General features: G+C 47.6%; 1 protein-coding gene across 1 annotated transcript; it reads left to right on the top strand.

The window, feature by feature from the left end:
* Nucleotides 1-1,326: 1,326 nt before the first annotated feature.
* LOC145361050 (zona pellucida sperm-binding protein 4-like) lies at nucleotides 1,327-4,469 on the top strand. Its single transcript, XM_080216607.1, has 2 exons — nucleotides 1,327-1,555; nucleotides 3,412-4,469. Exons 1-2 carry the CDS (start codon nucleotides 1,327-1,329, stop codon nucleotides 4,467-4,469), a joined length of 1,287 nt encoding a protein of 428 aa, XP_080072733.1.
* Nucleotides 4,470-17,510: the final 13,041 nt, after the last annotated feature.

Genomic DNA, 17,510 nt, shown 5'->3' with positions numbered 1-17,510 from the left:
GCACCTCCAGCCGTATAACTTCAGGTGGCTGACGGAGAGGGAGGCTGTGGAGGCCGGGGTGACCAGGATCGGGGACGTGCTGGACGGCGGAGGAGCGGGCTGGATGAACCCTGGCGTGCTGGCTGAGCGCGCGGGGGTGTCCGTCCGGCGCGCGGCCAAAGCCATCCAAGACCTTAGGACGGTCGTGCTGGGCCCCGAAAGCACACGCCAGCTCGAGGCGGCTCGGGCGTGCGGTGGGATCCCGTCCGAGCGTTCCCCTGTTCGGACGGAATTCCACATTGGCCCGAAGCCGAGACCCCCCTCCCCGGGTCAGGTGCCCCACAGCGCGAGCCGCCTCGCGGGAATGTCCTCCGTGCCCTTTTCCAGCGCGCGGAGGCGTTTCCTGTACGGGCTGCTGCTGCACACCTTCCGCTACCACTCCCTCGCCCGTCGCCCGGACACACCTTGGCAGGCCTTGTTACCCCCGGGCGGCGGAGGTCCCCGATGGAGGTCCCTCTACGGAGGGATCTCCCCCAATGACCTCGGGGACCTGGGGTGGAGGGTGCTGCACGCGGCGGTGCCGTACAACAGTCGGATTCACTGGTTCACGGGCTCCCGAGACTGCTCTTTCTGTGGCCTTGTGGAGTCCGTGGACCACGTCTACGTTTTGTGTTATAGATTGCACTCCCTTTTTGATTTTCTGAAGAACCTTTTATTGATGTTCTGTTTGCATTTCAGTCCCACGCTCCTGATCTACGGACACCCGGTGCGGAGAGGGGAGGGTCGGGACGTCGACCTCCTCGTGAACCTGCTCCTGGGCCTGGCGAAACGCGCCATCGGCAGGTCCAGGCAGCGGGCGATCGACGGGGCCGTCCGTCCCGACTGCCTGCCCCTCTACCGCGGCTACGTTCGCGGCCGGGTGTCCCTGGAGAGGGAGCACGCGGTGTCCACGGGCACTGTCGAGGCCTTCCGTGCCCGTTGGGCACCGCAGGGGCTGAGGTGCCTTATAGACCCCAATAATCACATTTTGATTTGACGTGTTTTAAGTTTCCTTTGTACCTTTTGTTTCTGTTCGGGCCGTTCCCCCTCCTTTTGGGGAGCTGCCCCCTTTTTCTTTGTCCGAACGTAATTTAAGTTTGTTTACTTGTTTGTCCCGAAAAAGGTGTGATTGGGAGCAGGAATGAGGCAGTGGAGAGAGGCTGAGGATCGGAGCTGATTGAAGGTGCGGAATCGCTTCCCGAGTATCCCGTGGGACAGGGAGCCTCTGCAATGGGATTGCAGCTGGATTCCCGGCTAGAAAACGGGCTGGTGTTTGCGGGAAGTGATTGTCCTGATTGACTGGCCGGGATGGGAGCTTGGCTGCTTTCTTGGGCTCTCTGCTTCCTGGCCGCCTCCTCACTCTCAGGCCAGCCGCTCCTCCTGGGGAGGGATGATGTTTGTGTCCCAGAGGCAGGCTGGAGATTTGAGTGCGGTCACTCCGGGATCAGCAGCGCTGAGTGTATCCGCCAGGGTTGCTGCTTTGATCCCCGGAGCTCCAGCCCCCATCGCTGTTTCTCCAGTCTGAGAAAGAGCCCAGGTAACAACAAGACTCACCCCCTCCCACCCCCCAGTCTAGTGGAGACAGAGAGAGGAGAGAATCTAACTGGGAAATGGGGTATTTATTGCTGTCTCACTGTGTGAAGTGTAGGAACGGAGGGAATCCTCAGCTTGAGTGAAGGAGCTAATTGAGTGGTTTGGATGGTTTTAGACCGAGTTCTGAAGGTGGGAGGCTCTGTGACTGGAGTTAGAGAGAATCTCCGGCATGGGATCAGCAAATGTGCTTCAGTTTGGTAATATTTACCCCAGTTCCACAATGAGTGACCCTATACTGATAGTGCTCACCCTGAGACATCCCAATGGGCCAGTTTAACCATGTCTGTGATTGGCTGTCTAATTTTGGGATTGTGGGTCAAGTCTGTGAAATGATGTGACTTGGAGCATTCTGTAGACCCTCAAATAGTGGGAGCAGCAGAGAAACAACATCTGCAGGGAAATCATGGGGGTTGGAGGGGGAATTTTATGATCAGGAGAACTTGATACTTTGACCCAACTACAAAGGAGTTATTGGTGTGAAATGAGGTGGGTTAATTGGCCCAAGTGTCAATGGAGGTGTCTTGAGTAAGAGTAATTGTTGTGTCACAGGGTCTTGATTATGTGCAGGTTTAGTGGATTGTTCATTCCTGGGTGTTCTGATCCCTCTAGGTTAGAGGGATTAAATGTGTGGAGATAGGGCCTGAGTGGTATGCTCTGTTGGAGAGTTGATGCAGACTTGATGGGCTGAAAGGCCTCTTGCTATGCTGCAGGGATTTGAGGATGATGATAATGAAAATAGGGTTTTCCTCATTGGAAGAGGATTAATTTTTATGCTGAATTTGTCAGTGTTTATAATGGAACTGACATGGACAAGAAAATTGTAATGGAACAATAGAAGATGAAGGAAATGACCCTCTAGATACAGGCTAGGTATGTCTCAGGGAAGCAGAAACCAGGCTCCTTGGATGCTTAGGGGAGACTCAGATATGATGGGTGGCTTACAGTGGAAATCAGATGGAGAGACGTTAGAAGTAGAAAAACAGGTCAACATCAAAGCAAGTTGAATCTCCTACCAGTGTGGCAGTATGAGGTGCAATGGGTCTTAACAGGGGTAGGGCTTGAACACATTAGCTGAGAGAGAATCAATACAATCTGATTCTAAGCATGAGGTGGAGCTGCCAGGAAGACTAGATAATGAGGAACAGGACAGCCCTGTGACTACTCATGGCCGGTAGAATGGGCAGACGTGGCTAATGGAATTTGAGGTGATTATATGTTGGTGGTGGGGATCTTGGCAGTTCTGAAGTCTGCATGTAGTATGTACATCAGCGCAGAATGAGTAACTGGTAAAGTACATGGGATTTTAGGTTTCACAAAAGGTTGGAGTCATTCTCCTTTGGATGAGGGGATAGTTGGATTTTGAGAGGTCATAACTGATGGGCCTAAATCAAGTGGACAAGCAAGAACTGGTCCAATTGACTAATCTCCCTGCTCAAGGGAGTGGAAGCTGCAAATATCATTGCTTCTTGGTCAGAGTAACTAAATCGTAGTTGCTTTGTCGAACTATAATGGTCTGTGATATCTCAAAGTGCTATAGATTGATGCAGTAACTGATCCAGAATGGATAGTTTTAGAACATGAAGATTTCCAGCTCTGGGTCAATAGTTGGAAAGTTAGCAATGTTCCTGCTGGGGAAGACTTTCTACACCCCTTCCCCCAGCTCTTGTCATCTTTGGAGGCAGTGTGTTTAGTTCCAATTTTCCTGTTTCCAATTAACACAATAGTTGAACTGAGCTTTTTGTGGCTTTCAACAATCTGAGGCCCCAATAGGAGCAGTGGCAATAAATTCTCTCTTTACAGCGTGCACAGCTGATGGTCATTTCATCATCGTGATCTCCAAGAACCTGACCCGTCCTGCCCTCAACCTGTCACCCCTGTATGTGAGAGATGGACAAGAGGCTGAGTGCCAGCCGAAACTAACCACTGGGCAACTTGCGGCCTTCCGCTTTCCAGTCACCTCTTGTGGCTCCAGCAAGCGGGAGGAAGATGGGACCTTGGTCTATGAAACAGACGTCTTGGGCAAGAGGATGATTGAGACTGGGAAGCTGGGCTCAATAACTCGGGACAGCACCTTCGGCCTGCATGTCCAGTGCAAGTACAGAGGGAGGCAAGAGACTGGCTTACAGATCAATGTCACAGTTTACACGGTTTCTCCACCACCTCCTGCTTCAGAAGATGGGATTCTGAAACTGGAACTGCGAATAGCAAAAGATGGTGACTACAGATCATGGTATGTGGACAGTGAGTACCCCATTTGGAGAATCCTTCAGGAGGCAGTGTTTGTGGAGGTTCGTGTCCTGGGTCGCAGTGACCCAACGCTTGTCCTGAGGCTGCATGACTGCTGGGCAACTCCTGTGCCAGCCCCAAACCATGAGGTGCAATGGAGTCTGCTGGTGGATGGGTGTCCCTATGAGGGTGATGACTATCAGACCCTCCTACACCCAGTCATGTTCTCTGGCCTGAACTTCCCAACACATCACAAGCGGTTTGAACTGAAAACATTTGTTTTCTTGGACAGAGAGACGGAGCAGCCTCTGACTGGACAGGTTTACCTGCACTGCAGTGCTGGGGTCTGCTCACCCTCTGCTCAGGATGACTGTGCACCCAAATGTGTCCCAAAGAGACGCAGGAGTACCCGTGACCACGAGGGAACATTAGTGAGAGCTCCTGGCCCCATCATCCTGGAAGATGAGGGTCTTCAGTCCAAGAAACAGCATGAAGCAAGTGGTGCTGCTGAATCTGCTGCTTGGCTTGTGCAAGGAATAGCCATTGGCTTCATGATGGTGTCTCTGGGCCTGCTGGTGGTGATGGCTACAGTGGACATGAAGAGACCAAAAGCTGTTGCTTCTCAAATGTAGTGAAATTGAACAGTGTAGAATCTGAACAAAAATAAGCCTGAGACAAACGTGCAAAAAAAAACAAAAAAACTCTGTTCAACCAGTCATCAAATGATCAATAAAGCACCGCCTCCTTGTTTCTAGTGTCTGGGAGCTGATTGGTCAATGCATCCTCCATCTTAGTTCAATGGCTCCATGGGACTGATGGCTGGGCTGAGCCAATCCCAGCACAGAACTGGGCCTGCTGAGTGATTGGTTTACTGAGGGTTGAGAGAGAAACACTAACTCTCTGGATTTGATGGGCTGCTGCTGGTTTTCTGTCTGTTTCAGAGCCCAGTTATGGGGGACTTTAACTTTACTAATATTGATTGGAATTGCTATAGTTCTAGCTCGTTAGAGGGGTCAGTTTTTGTACAAAGTGTGCAGGAAGGTTTTTTGACTCAGTATGTAGATAGACCAACTGGAGGTGAGGCTATATTGGATTTGGTGCTGGGAAATGAGCCAGACCAGGTGCTAGACTTGGAAGTTGGTGTGCATTTTGGTGATAGTGACCACAATTCGGTTACGTTCACCTTAGTGATGGAAAGGGATAGGCATGAACCTCGGGTCAGTAGTTTTAGCTGGGGGAAGGGTAATTATGAGGCTATTAGGAGAGAATTAGGAAGCATAGGTTGGACTAGGAGATTACGGGGACTGGGAACATCCGAAATGTGGAGTTTTTTCAAGGAGCAGCTACTGCGAGTCCTTGATAAGTATGTCCCTGTCAGGCAAGGAGGAAATGGTCGAGCAACGGAACTGTGGTGCACTAAAAAAAATTGTTTCGCTGGTTAAAAGGAAAAAGGAGGCTTATGTCAGGATGGGACTTGAGGGTTCAGGTAGTGCACTGGAAAGCTTTAGATTAGCTAGGAGGGAGTTGAAGAGTGAGTTAAGAAGAGCTAAAAGAAGACACAAGAAGACTTTGGCTGATAGGATTAAGGAGAATCCTAAGGCTTTCTATAGATATGTTAAGAACAGAAGGTTGGTTAGGGCAAGATTAGGGCCAGTTAGAGACAGCAGTGGGAAGTTATGTGTGGAACCGGAAGAGATTGGAGGGGCATTGAACCAATATTTCTCTTCGGTGTTCACGCAGGGAAACGTAAATGTAGTTGTGGAGAACACTGGGTTACAGGGTTGTAAACTGGGCAGTATTGCAGTTGATAAGGAGGATGTGCTAGATATTCTTGAGGGTTTGAAAATAGATAAGTCCCCTGGGCTGGACGGGATTTACCCTAGGATTCTCTGGGAGGCAAGAGAGGCGATTGCAGAGCCTCTGGCTCTGATCTTCAGGTCGTCGTTGGTCACAGGTATAGTGCCAGAAGATTGGAGGATAGTGAATGTTGTCCCATTGTTTAAGAAGGGGAACAGAGACTTCCCCGGGAATTATAGACCGGTGAGTCTTACTTCTGTTGTGGGCAAAGTTTTAGAAAAAATGATTAGGGATAGGATTTATAGTTATTTAGAGAGTAATGAATTGATTGGAGATACTCAGCACGGTTTTGTGAAGGGTAGGTCGTGCCTTACTAGCCTTATTGACTTTTGAGAAAGTGACAAAAGAGGTGGATGGGGGTAAGGCAGTTGACGTGGTATATATGGACTTTAGTAAGGCGTTTGATAAGGTTCACCATGGAAGGCTTCTGCAGAAAATGCAGATGTATGGGATTGAGGGTGATTTAGGTAATTGGATCAGGAATTGGCTAGCAGATAGGAGACAGAGGGTGGTGGCTGATGGAAAGTATTTGTCATGGAGTTCGGTTACGAGTGGTGTGCCTCAGGGATCTGTTTTGGGGCCACTGCTGTTTGTAATTTTTATAAATGATCTGGATGAGGGTATAGTTGGGTGGATCAGTAAATTTGCTGATGACACCAAAGTCGGAGGAGTGGTAGATAGTGAAGAGGGGTGTCATAGTTTACAGAGAGACTTGGACAAGTTGCAGAGCTGGGCCGAGAGGTGGCGGATGGAGTTTAATGCGGAAAAGTGTGAGGTAATTCACTTTGGCAGGAATAACAGATGTGTAGAGAATAGGGCTAACGGTAGGACACTGAATAGTGTGGATGAACAGAGGGATCTAGGTGTATGTGTACATAGATCCCTGAAAGTTGGGAATCAAGTAGATAAGGTTGTTAAGAAGGCATACGGTGTCTTGGCGTTTATTGGTAGGGGGATTGAATTTAGGAGCCGCAACGTCATGTTGCAACTGTACAAAACTCTGGTGCGGCCGCACTTGGAGTATTGTGTGCAGTTCTGGTCCCCACATTATAGGAAGGATGTGGAGGCTTTGGAGAGGGTGCAGAGGAGGTTTACCAGGATGTTGCCTGGTATGGAGGGGAGGTCCTATGAGGAGAGACTGAGGGATTTGGGATTGTTTTCGTTAGAAAGAAGGCGGCTAAGAGGGGACCTTATTGAAACATATAAGATGATTAGAGGTTTGGATAGGGTGGACAGTGATAGCCTTTTCCCTCGGATGGAGAAAGCTAGCACGAGGGGGCATAGCTTTAAATTAAGGGGTGGTAGTTATAGGACGGATGTCAGGGGTAGGTTCTTTACCCAGAGGGTGGTGAGGGATTGGAATGCCCTGCCTGCTGCAGTTGTAGATGCGCCTAGTTTGGGGGCGTTTAAGAGATCCGTGGATAGGTTTATGGATGGAAAGGGATTGGTTTAGGTTAGAGGGTCATTGCTTTTTTAATTGGTCAGCGCAACATCGTGGGCCGAAGGGCCTGTTCTGCGCTGTAATGTTCCATGTTCTATGTTCTATGATCTTAATTCCATTCAGTCTCAGTTGACAGTCTGTGTGGAGTTTGCACATTCTCCTACAGGCCAAAGGTGTGCGGTTTGGGTCGGCTGGCCACACTGAATTGCCTCTTAGCCCCTGACCCTAACAGGGTAAATATGCAAGGTTTTGTGGTTCGGGCCTGAGTGGGATTGTCAGTGCAAGCTTGATGGGCTGAATGTGAGATAATGCATTTTGGAAGGTCTAAAACAGGTAAGAAATATACAGTAAATAGAACATAGAACATAGAACATTACAGCGCGGAACAGGCCCTTCGGCCCACAATGTTGCGCCGACCAGTCTTATTTTTTAAAAAAAAACATTGACCCACTAATCTAAACCAATCCCTTTTCGTCCATAAACCTATCCGCCAATCTCTTAAACGCCCCCAAACTAGGCGCATTTACAACTGCAGCAGAATGACAGAACCCTTCAGAGTATTGATAGACAAAGGGATCTGGGTGTCTCGGTAGACAAGTCACTGAAAGTGACAATGCAGGTGGAGAAGGTAGTCAAGAAGGCATCCAGCATGCTCGCCTTCATCGGCTGGGGCACTGAGTTTAAAAATTGGCAAGTCATGTTGCAGCTATATGGGACCTTCGTTTGGCTGAACTTGGAATATAGTGTTGAATTCTGGTCACCAGACTAACAGAAGGATGTGGAAGCTTTGGAGAGGATTCAGAAAAGATTTCCCAGGGTTTGGGGCAGTTGGATAAACTGGGTAGTTCTCCTAGTATGACAGGGGTTGATGGGAGACCTGATTGAAGTCTACAAGATTGAGACATGGTCAGAGTGGATCGTCAGAAGCTTTTTCCTGGGGTGGAAGGGTCAGTTACTCGGGGATACAGGGTTAAGGGGCAAGGTTTAAAGGAGATGTACAAGGCACATTTTGTTTTAGAGTAGTGGGTGCCTGCAACTTGTTGCTGGGGGAAATAGTGGATGGAGATATTGTAGTGACTTTTATGGGGTGTCTTGACAAATACATAGGATGGGAATAAAGGGATACAGTCCCCAGAAGGGTCGGGGGTTTAGTTCAGTCGGGCAGCATGTTTGGTGCAGGATTGGAGAGCCAAAGGGCCTGTTCCTATGCTGTAATGTTCTTTGTTCTTTGAATGGATTCCTTCTGCATTGTAGGGTTTCTATACTCATACCGAGCTGTGACAAAATTTCTCTCCTCCACCCCCTGAACTGATTCCATTCTGAAATTTGCTAATGGCCCTGCTGTACTGGGTTAGAGCTCAAACCATGAGTGCACTGGAAAGAACATTGGTGCGACGACAGTCTCTCAATGTCAGTAAAACTGAGGAGAGAGTCATTAACTTGCAGTGTAGTGGAGGACAGGCCCCATCTCCATCAACAGGAATCAAGTGATCTCCATTAATTTGTTACTTTACTTGCTACTCACAGTAGAGGGAGCACTGTTCCAGAACTTTCCAGCAGAGCATGGGGCAAGCAAGGATTCTTCTGAAGTTGGTTATACGGAAATCTTTGTTTTAACTGGTGCTTTGGATGGTGGTGGTTGCTACGGGGAAAATTATACATTTAAAAAGCATCCGGACACAGAGAGAGAGAGAGACGTACATCACAGAAATGTAGATTGACAGGATTTTAGATGGAGGAGCCATCTCTTGCTGATGTGACACTAAACATATCGATGTAAATGAGGAATAACAAGAGAGAATCATAGAATCCTACAGTGCGGAAGGAGGCCATTTAGCCCATCGAGCCTGCACCAACTACAATCCCTCACAGACCCTATCCCCATAACCCCATGCATTAACCCTCGTCGTCCCCCTGACACTAAGGGGCAATTTACCACGGCCAATCCACCGAACCTGCACATCTTTGGGTTGTGGGAGGAAACCGGAGCACCCAGTGGAAACCCATGCAGACACAGGGAAAATGTGCCAACTCCATACAGACAGTGACCCAAGGCCTGAATTGAACCCGGGTCCCTGGCGCTCTGAGGCTGCAGGGCTAACCACTGTGCCACTGTGCTGACACTGATGTGGCCATTCAATCTCCCCACTTCCACAGGACATAGAACATTACAGCACAGTACAGGCCCTTCGGCCCACAATGTTGCACCGACCTGTGAAACCAATCTAAAGCCCATCTAACCTACACTATTCCAATATCATCCATATGTTTATCCAATGACCATTTAAATGCCCTTAATGTTGGCGAGTCCACTACTATTGCAGGCAGGGCATTCCACACCCTTATTACTCTCTGAGTAAAGAACCTACCTCTGACATCTGTCCTATATCTATCACCCCTCCATTTAAAGCTATGACCCCTCATGCTGGCCATCTCCATCTGAGGAAAAAGACTCACACTGTCCACCCTATCTAATCCTCTGATCATCTTTTATGCCTCTATTAACCTTCTTCTCTCCAACGAAAATAGCCTCAAGTCAATCAGCCTTTCCTCATAAGACCTTCCCACCATACCAGGCAACATCCTTGTAAATCTGCTCTGCACTCTTTCCAATGCTTCCATATCCTTTCTATAATGTGACGACCTGAAGTGTGGGATACTCCAAGTGCGGCTGCACCAGAGTTTCGTACAGCTGCAACATGACCTCACGGCTCCGAAACTCAATCCCTCTACCAATAAAAGCTAACACACCGTACGCCTTCTTAACATCCCTATCAACCTGGGTGCCAACTTTCAGGGATCTATGCACATGGACACCGAGATCTCTCTATTCATCCACACTGCCAAGTATCTTACCATTAGCCCAGTACTCTGTATTCCTGTTGCTCCTTCCAAAGTGAATCATTTCACAGTTTTCCGCAGTGATGAGAACGGTGATGAAAGCTGATGAGTAGTGTGTGCGCATTCACATGACCAAACATCCAAACAGTGGCCTGGCTTTAAGGAAATCTATTGGTCGTCTCATGCTTCAGAAATGAGCCAGACGCTCACAGAGAAGCTGGTTTCATCCCAGATTTGTGGGTAAGGTGCATTGGCCATGCTAAATTACCTCTCAGGGTCAGGGGGACAAGCATGGTAAATACATGGGGTTACAGGTATAGGGTCTGGGTGTGATTGTTATAGGTGCAGGGTCAATGGGCTGAATGGCCTGCTTCTACACTGCAGGGATTCTATGATTCTATGAATCGATCTGAAATTCCTATCAACTTCCACATTGACAGACCCTCCCAATAATTGTCTGCTGATGTGGAACATAGAACACTACAACACAAACAGGCCCTTCGGCCCACAAGTTGCGCCAATCACATCCAGACCTGCCAGGCCATAGAACTACCTGTCACTCCCAATCTCATTCAATCCCATATACTCATTCAGAAGTCTTTTAAAAGACCCCAGCGAGTTCGCCTCCACCACCAACGATGGCAGCCAATTCCACTCTCTCACCACCCTCTGAGTGAAAAACTTACCCTGAACATCTCATCTGTATTTGCTCCCCAGAGCCTTCAACCTGTGTCCTCTTGTAGCGACCATTTCAGCCCTGGGAAATAGCCTCCGAGAATCCACCCTATCTATTCCTCTCAACATCTTATAAACCTCTATCAGGTCGCCTCTCAACCTTCGTCTCTCCAGGGAGAAGAGACCTCGCTCCCTCAACCTATCTTCATAAAGCATGCCTCCCAATCCAGGCAACATCCTTGTAAATCTCCTCTGCACCCTCTCAATAGCTTCCACATCCTTCCTATAGTGAGGCAACCAGAACGGCGCACAGTACTCCAAGTGGGGTCTGACAAGGGTCTTATAAAGTTGCAGCATTACCTCCCGACTCCTAAACTCAATCCCTCGATTAATGAAGGCCAGTACACCATACGCCTTCTTGACCACATCCTCCACCTGCGTGGCCGATTTAAGAGTCCTATGGACCCGGACCCCAAGATCCTTCTGCTCGTCTACACTGCTGAGACTCCTACCCTTGATATTATACTCCTTCATCCCATTCGACCTGCCAAAATGGACCACTACACATTTATCTGCATTGAAATCCATCTGCCACTTCTCCGCCCAGTCTTGCATCCTATCTATGTCTCGCTGCAACTTCTGACATCCCTCCAGACTATCCACAACATCACCAACCTTTGTCTCATCGGCGAACTTTCTAACCCATCCCTCCGCTTCCTCATCCAGGTCATTTATGAAAATGACAAACAGCAAGGGTCCGAGAACAGATCCCTGGGGCACTCCACTGGTGAACGACCTCCATGCAGAAAAAGACCCATCCACAACCACTCTCTGCCTTCTGCAGGCACGCCAGTTCTGGATCCACAAGGCCAAAGGCCCTTGAATCCCATGCCCTTTCAACTTCTCAAGAAGTCTTGCATGGGGGACCTTATCAAACACCTTGCTGAACTCCATGTAAACCACATCCACCGCTCTTCCTTCGTCAATGTGTTCAGTCACATTCGCAAAGAACTCAACTAGGCCCGTAAGGCACGACCTGCCTTTGACAAAGCCGTGCTGACTATTTCTGATCATTCTAAACTTCTCCAAATGCTCATAAATCCTGTCCCTCAAATCCTCTCCATCAACTTACCAACTACTGAGGTTAAACTCACCGGGTGGTAATTTCCCGGGCTATCCCTGTTCCCTTTCTTGAAAATAGGAACCACATCCGCAATCCTCCAATCCTCCGGAACCTCTCCCGTCTCCATCGACGATGCAAAGATCATCGCCAGGGGCTCTGCAATCACTTCCCTCACCTCCCACAGTAACCTGGGGTACATCCCATCCGGTCCTGGCGACTTATCTATCTTGATAGAATTTAAAAGTTCCAACACATCCTCTTTCTTAACATCCACACACTCAATTTTTTCAGTCTGCCGCAAACCTGTAGTACAACCTCCCAGATCACTTTCCACCATGAATACCAAGGCAAAGTACTCATTAAGCACCTCTGCCATTTCTTCCGGTTCCACACAGGCTTTTCCCCCTTCACCTTTTATCGGTCCAATCCCTTCTCTTCTCATCCTTTTACTCCTCACATATTTGTAGAAGGCGTTGGGATTCTCCTTAATCTTACCCACCAAGGCCTTCTCATGACCCCTTCTGGCTCTTATTTATTTATCATTTATAATTATTTATTAAATGATGAATATAGTTTTAATGATTAATTATATAGTAATTATGATATTATAATTTTATAATTATTGATATATAAATAATTTGCACGAAAATGTAATTGGTTTGTTTGGTAAGTTTGCAGACAGCACAAAGGTTGGTGGATTTGCGGATCGCGATGAGGACCATCAGAGGATACAGCAGGATATCGATTAGTTGGAGACTTGGGTGGAGGTGTGGCAGATAGAGTTTAATCTGGACAAATGTGAGGGAATGCATTTTGGAAGGTCTAATACAAATAGGAAATATACAGTAAATGGCAGAGTATTGATAGGGAAAGGGATCTGGGTGTACAGGTACACAGGTCACTGAAAGAGGCAATGCAGGTGGAGAAGGTAGTCAAGAAGGCATACGGCATGCTTGCCTTCATCGGCCGGGGCACTGAGTTTAAAAATTGGCAAGTCATGTTGTAGCTTTATAGAACCTTTAGTGAGGCCGCATTTTGAATATAGAGTTCAATCCTGGTCACCACACGACCAGAAGGATGTGGAAGCTTTGGAGAGGGTGTAGAAAAGATTTACCAGGATGTTGTCTGGTATGGAGGGCATCAGTTATGAGAATATGGAATTTGAAGACAGTTTGTTTGTTCCCACAGGAACGACGGAGGTTCAGGGGTGACCTGATAGAAGTCGACACTGTCAGCCGACAAGGCCTGTGGAGGATCATGTCAATGTTCGGCTGCCTCCCCAGATTCATTCAGATGGAATGCCAGTTCCATGATGGTACGATGGCCAGAGCACTGGACGGCAGAGAAACTTTGAAGGCTTTCCCAGTCACCAATAGTGTCAAACACCCAGACTGTTCAGCATGATGTTTACTGCCATGCTGAATGATGTATTCCAGGACAGTGTTGCTGGAATCAGCCTCAAGTACAGAGTGGATGGGAAACTCTTCAACCTGAGGAGACTTCAAGCCATTAGCAAAGTGAAGGAGACTGTTCTGAGACACTTCCTCTTTGCCGATGACTGCGCCCTGTTTACTGGCTCAGAGCCAGAGACACAAGTCAGTATGGACAAATTTTCCACAACTTGTGACAACTTTGGACTCACCATCAACATTAAAAAGACTGAAGTCATGCACCAGCCTGCTCCTCATGTACCGTACACGGAACCCATAATCACAATCAAAGGACAGAAACTACAGGCAGTGGACCAGTTCACTGATCTTAGCAGCACCCTCTCCCAAGCAGTGACTATTGATACAGAAGTTAACTGCAGAATAGCAAAGGCAAGTTCTGCTTTCGGTAGACTGCGCTCCACTGTATGGGAATGTCGAGGAATCAGCTCACAAACAAAACTGAAGGTCTACAGCACCGCGGTACTCACTACCCTCCTGTATGCCTGTGAAATGTGGACTGTCTATCGAAGGCATGCAAGACAGCTCAATCATTTCCACATGACTTGTCTTCGCAGAATATTACACATTAGATGGCAAGACAAAGTACCAGACACTGAAGTTCTCTCTGGAGCAAGTCTACCATCAGTCCCCACACGGCTGATGAGAGCACAGACCCGGTGGGCAGGTCATGTCATTGTTATCGGACAATAAATTTTCTGAAATTGGGTACACAATATGGAAGCAGAGTAAAGTTGCACTCAGAGCCTCCCCACTAAAGGTCACAAGGGAACAGACACAGACTCGCAGGCAAGGACATGCTTTTAGAATGCAAATGAGGGCTCGCACACAAAGGGAACCGGACAGGATGGCACCTACAGGATGGAAATTTAAAAAGTACACCCTCATCCAACCAAATCAGCACCTCTGCACTAATCAAGCAACCCTCTATGGAGAAACCTAAGGATTAGCATAACTGAGGAAGCATCCCTGGCCCCACAAACTTCCTGAGATCAGTCAAACACCCATTGTTCAAACCCCGGAGATTCTAGACCATTAATAAACCCATCAGACAGAAACCATTAACACACACTTAAAAACATCGTTACAATACTTGAAGACATCGAAACAGGATGGTCAGAGTCGAATACTGGAAACAAAACATTAGTATTTGAATTGTACAATGTATTGAAGTTCAGGTATAACTGTAACCCATTGCGGCGGGTCTTTAGAGTGCTTTTGGGACAGTTCGGTCTGTCTGTCCTGACTGCACCTCCGTCGACGTTAAAATAAAGCTGTCCCGCTGTTGAACCTGACCCTGAGTCCGGAGTGATCGTGTCCGCCCACTCGCGCTAACATCATCCATTTGCTGGACGAGCGCATATCCAAGCAGCTCCTTTTTGGGGAACTCTCTGCTGGAAGACGCTCGCATGGAGGGCAGAGGAAACATTACAAAAACACACTAAAGTCCTCCCTGAAGTCGCTTGACATAAACACGACCACCTGGGAAAGACTGGCACAAAACCGCCCTACCTGCTGCTGCCTCACCCACAAAGGCTGTCAAGCTTATGAAGCAAGGTGCAGTGCTGAAGCACAACTTAAACACCAGTTGCACAAATCCAGAGCCACCAGCGCAACAACTACAGTGCCTACACAAATCTGCCCAATATGTGCCAGGACATTCCGTACCCGAATTGGCCCTGATCAGTCATCTTCGGACACACCGCAACCAGCCTCAAAATGACTCATGGTGTCGAGGTCCTGATGGATGAACAACAAGATTGTGAGGCATGGACAAGGTGGATAGTAAGAAGCTTTTTCCCTGGGTGCAAGAGTCACTTACGAGGAAGCAGAGGTTTAAGGTGCCAGGGGCAAGGTTTAAAGGAGATATACGAGGCAGATTTTTGACACAGATGGTGGTGGATGCCTGGAACCCATTGCTGGGGGAATTAATGGAAGCAGATACAACAGTGAGTTTTAAGGGGCGTCTGGAAAAAATCCATGAATAGAATGGGAATAGAGAATATGATCTGCGGAAGGGGAGAGGGTTTGAGTTCAGTCGGGCAGCATGGTCGGTACAGGCTTGGAGGGCCAAAGGGCTGTTCCTGCCCTGTAAATTCTTTGTTCTTTGGTTGTTGTTATTTGTTGAACGCTTTCCCTTTCTGTCCGTCCAGTGTCTGCTTAGCTGCATTTTTGAAAATCTCAGAGGGTTTGAATTGAAATATTGAGAACTTTGTGTTTGTTTATTCATTGTCAGTAATTTTAATCCCCAGACAAACTCCTCTCTGTGGATTCCACTCCCACATAAATGTGAGGCTTCTTTCACTACCCTTCCACAATACCTCAGTAACCTCGAGTGCTGACTGGTTCACTCTCTGTTGCCAAAGTCGAAACATGCTTCGGGAATTCTCAATAACCTTCCGTGTGCTACACACACTCTGGGAAGTGCAGAAGATATATTATCCCATCATCGCTGCTCTTGGCGTTCCCTGTAAGTGTCGCTGTTAACTCCATGCATCATGTTTAACTGTGGCATTTCTCCTCTGTACCTCCGGATTCCTTTCACTCTCTCAGCTCATTGATGGTCCTGGTAAGTAACATATGCTGAATTAGTGCTGTTGATGGTGAAGAAACATGAAGTATGAACTTATTGGAAAAGTTCCCACTGGGCCACATTTTAATCCAGATGCCCACAGACTCAGCTGACATTCGATAAACTCTCAATAAAATAGCGAATGCTCTGTAAAAGTAATAATCATTGATCACTTAATCTCCGACAGTTATGTACGCTCTTCCATATAACCAGTATTTATGGGAAACATGTTGGATTGACAGAGATTTTGTGAGCTAAATCGCAATTTGCCACGTTCAGTGTGTTCTATGTATCTGTCTCCATGTGTCACACTGGAACATATCTGCCTAATTCCGTTTGTTACACGATCACCTCCTCACTTTGCCAGATGTTTCATTCTTTTACTGAATTGGCGTGGGCATCTGTGTGTTCAGCATTTATTGCCCAATCGTTCTTGCTCTTGGGACAGTGCAGATGAAGCAGCTTTTTCTCTGCTGCTATATTTTGTGATATTGGAACGCCAGCAATTCCAGACTCCACGGACTTTTACTCGGAAACCATGAAGGAACAGCAGTATATTCCCAAGTCAGGACACGGAATAAAATTCTGATGCTTGCTGTACCAGGACATAGCAAGCTTTGATAGTTTAACACATCATTTGGACACAATGCCTGATGTAAAACTGCATGTTGCTATTTGCTCAGTTATGTTTTCAAGACTTTATTTGCATTTCCAAGTCTTTATTCTGCACACATTTTCAGATGTGGAGCAGCAATGTGACAGAGTTGTGATAAATATGCAGACAAAGAGTTGAACATCAAATCCCTGCCGTGCCGAAGGAGACCACTGAATTTGCACGGATTTGCCGACACAGCATCTTACCCGGCCCCCTCCCTCTCCCCTTCACAACACTTAAGAAGCATTTAGAGGAACACTGCAAACACCATTGCATCCAACACAATGCAGGAAGTGCTGGGAAATGGGACTGGGCTTGTGCGTGCATCATCACACGGGGCACCGCATCTAGAAGTAGCACGTTTCACCTCCACGTTTCTGAGTTAGTCTGAAAGTGTAGCAAAATACCCTATCATTTTTCACACAGTAATTAGATAAGTTGTCCATGGATGTTGCCTGATGTGGCTCTGTTGGCAAGGATGCTGAGATTTCTATGTTCCTCTTCCAATAATGCCAACTTTAATCTCCCCTGAACAATCTGCCTCAGCAAAGTTGTTCCCTGGACAAGCTCTGTCTCAATGGAGTGTGGGGAGGAGGAGAGTTTGATGCCCCAGCGCTGAACTGGACTGTGAACCCGTACTGTTTCCACATTTGTGCACTTCCTTCGAACAATCGGTGAGCAGTGATCACAGGAATATCCACGCCCCAAATCTCCCTCCCAGGCAACAGCAGCCTGATATCTATTCCAGATGAAGCCCAATTCTACACAGCTTTCAGTTCTTTCCAAGTTTGGTTGATTGCTGCTTTCACAAACAATAGCTTGTTATTTTCTACAAGATGGAGCAGCAATCCCCCATCTCAGGAATGACATTTCTTAACGTTTGCAGCAGATTCTGAAAGTCGTGCTGGTTTGGTGCATTGGCCGTGCTAAATTCTCCCTCAGTGTCCCCGAACAGGTGCAGAAGTGTGGCGACTCGGTGATTTTTCACAGTAACTTCATTGCAGTGTTAATTTAAGTGTATTTGTGACACGAATCAATGCATTTTAACTTTAAGAACTTAG

This window comes from Carcharhinus amblyrhynchos, chromosome 33 (assembly GCF_965287045.1).
Source record: "Carcharhinus amblyrhynchos chromosome 33, sCarAmb.v2.hapA, whole genome shotgun sequence".
Taxonomy (NCBI): Eukaryota; Metazoa; Chordata; class Chondrichthyes; order Carcharhiniformes; family Carcharhinidae; genus Carcharhinus; species Carcharhinus amblyrhynchos.
Note: the sequence above shows the minus strand (reverse complement) of the source record. Positions and strands in the feature narration are given on the sequence as shown.

Coding starts and splice junctions, on each gene's coding strand:
- LOC145361050 (XM_080216607.1), top strand. CDS start 1,327: ATGGGAGCTTGGCTGCTTTCTTGGGCTCTCTGCTTCCTGGCCGCCTCC. Junction 1,556..3,411: donor CAGTCTGAGAAAGAGCCCAG/GTAACAACAAGA, acceptor CTCTCTTTACAG/CGTGCACAGCTGATGGTCAT.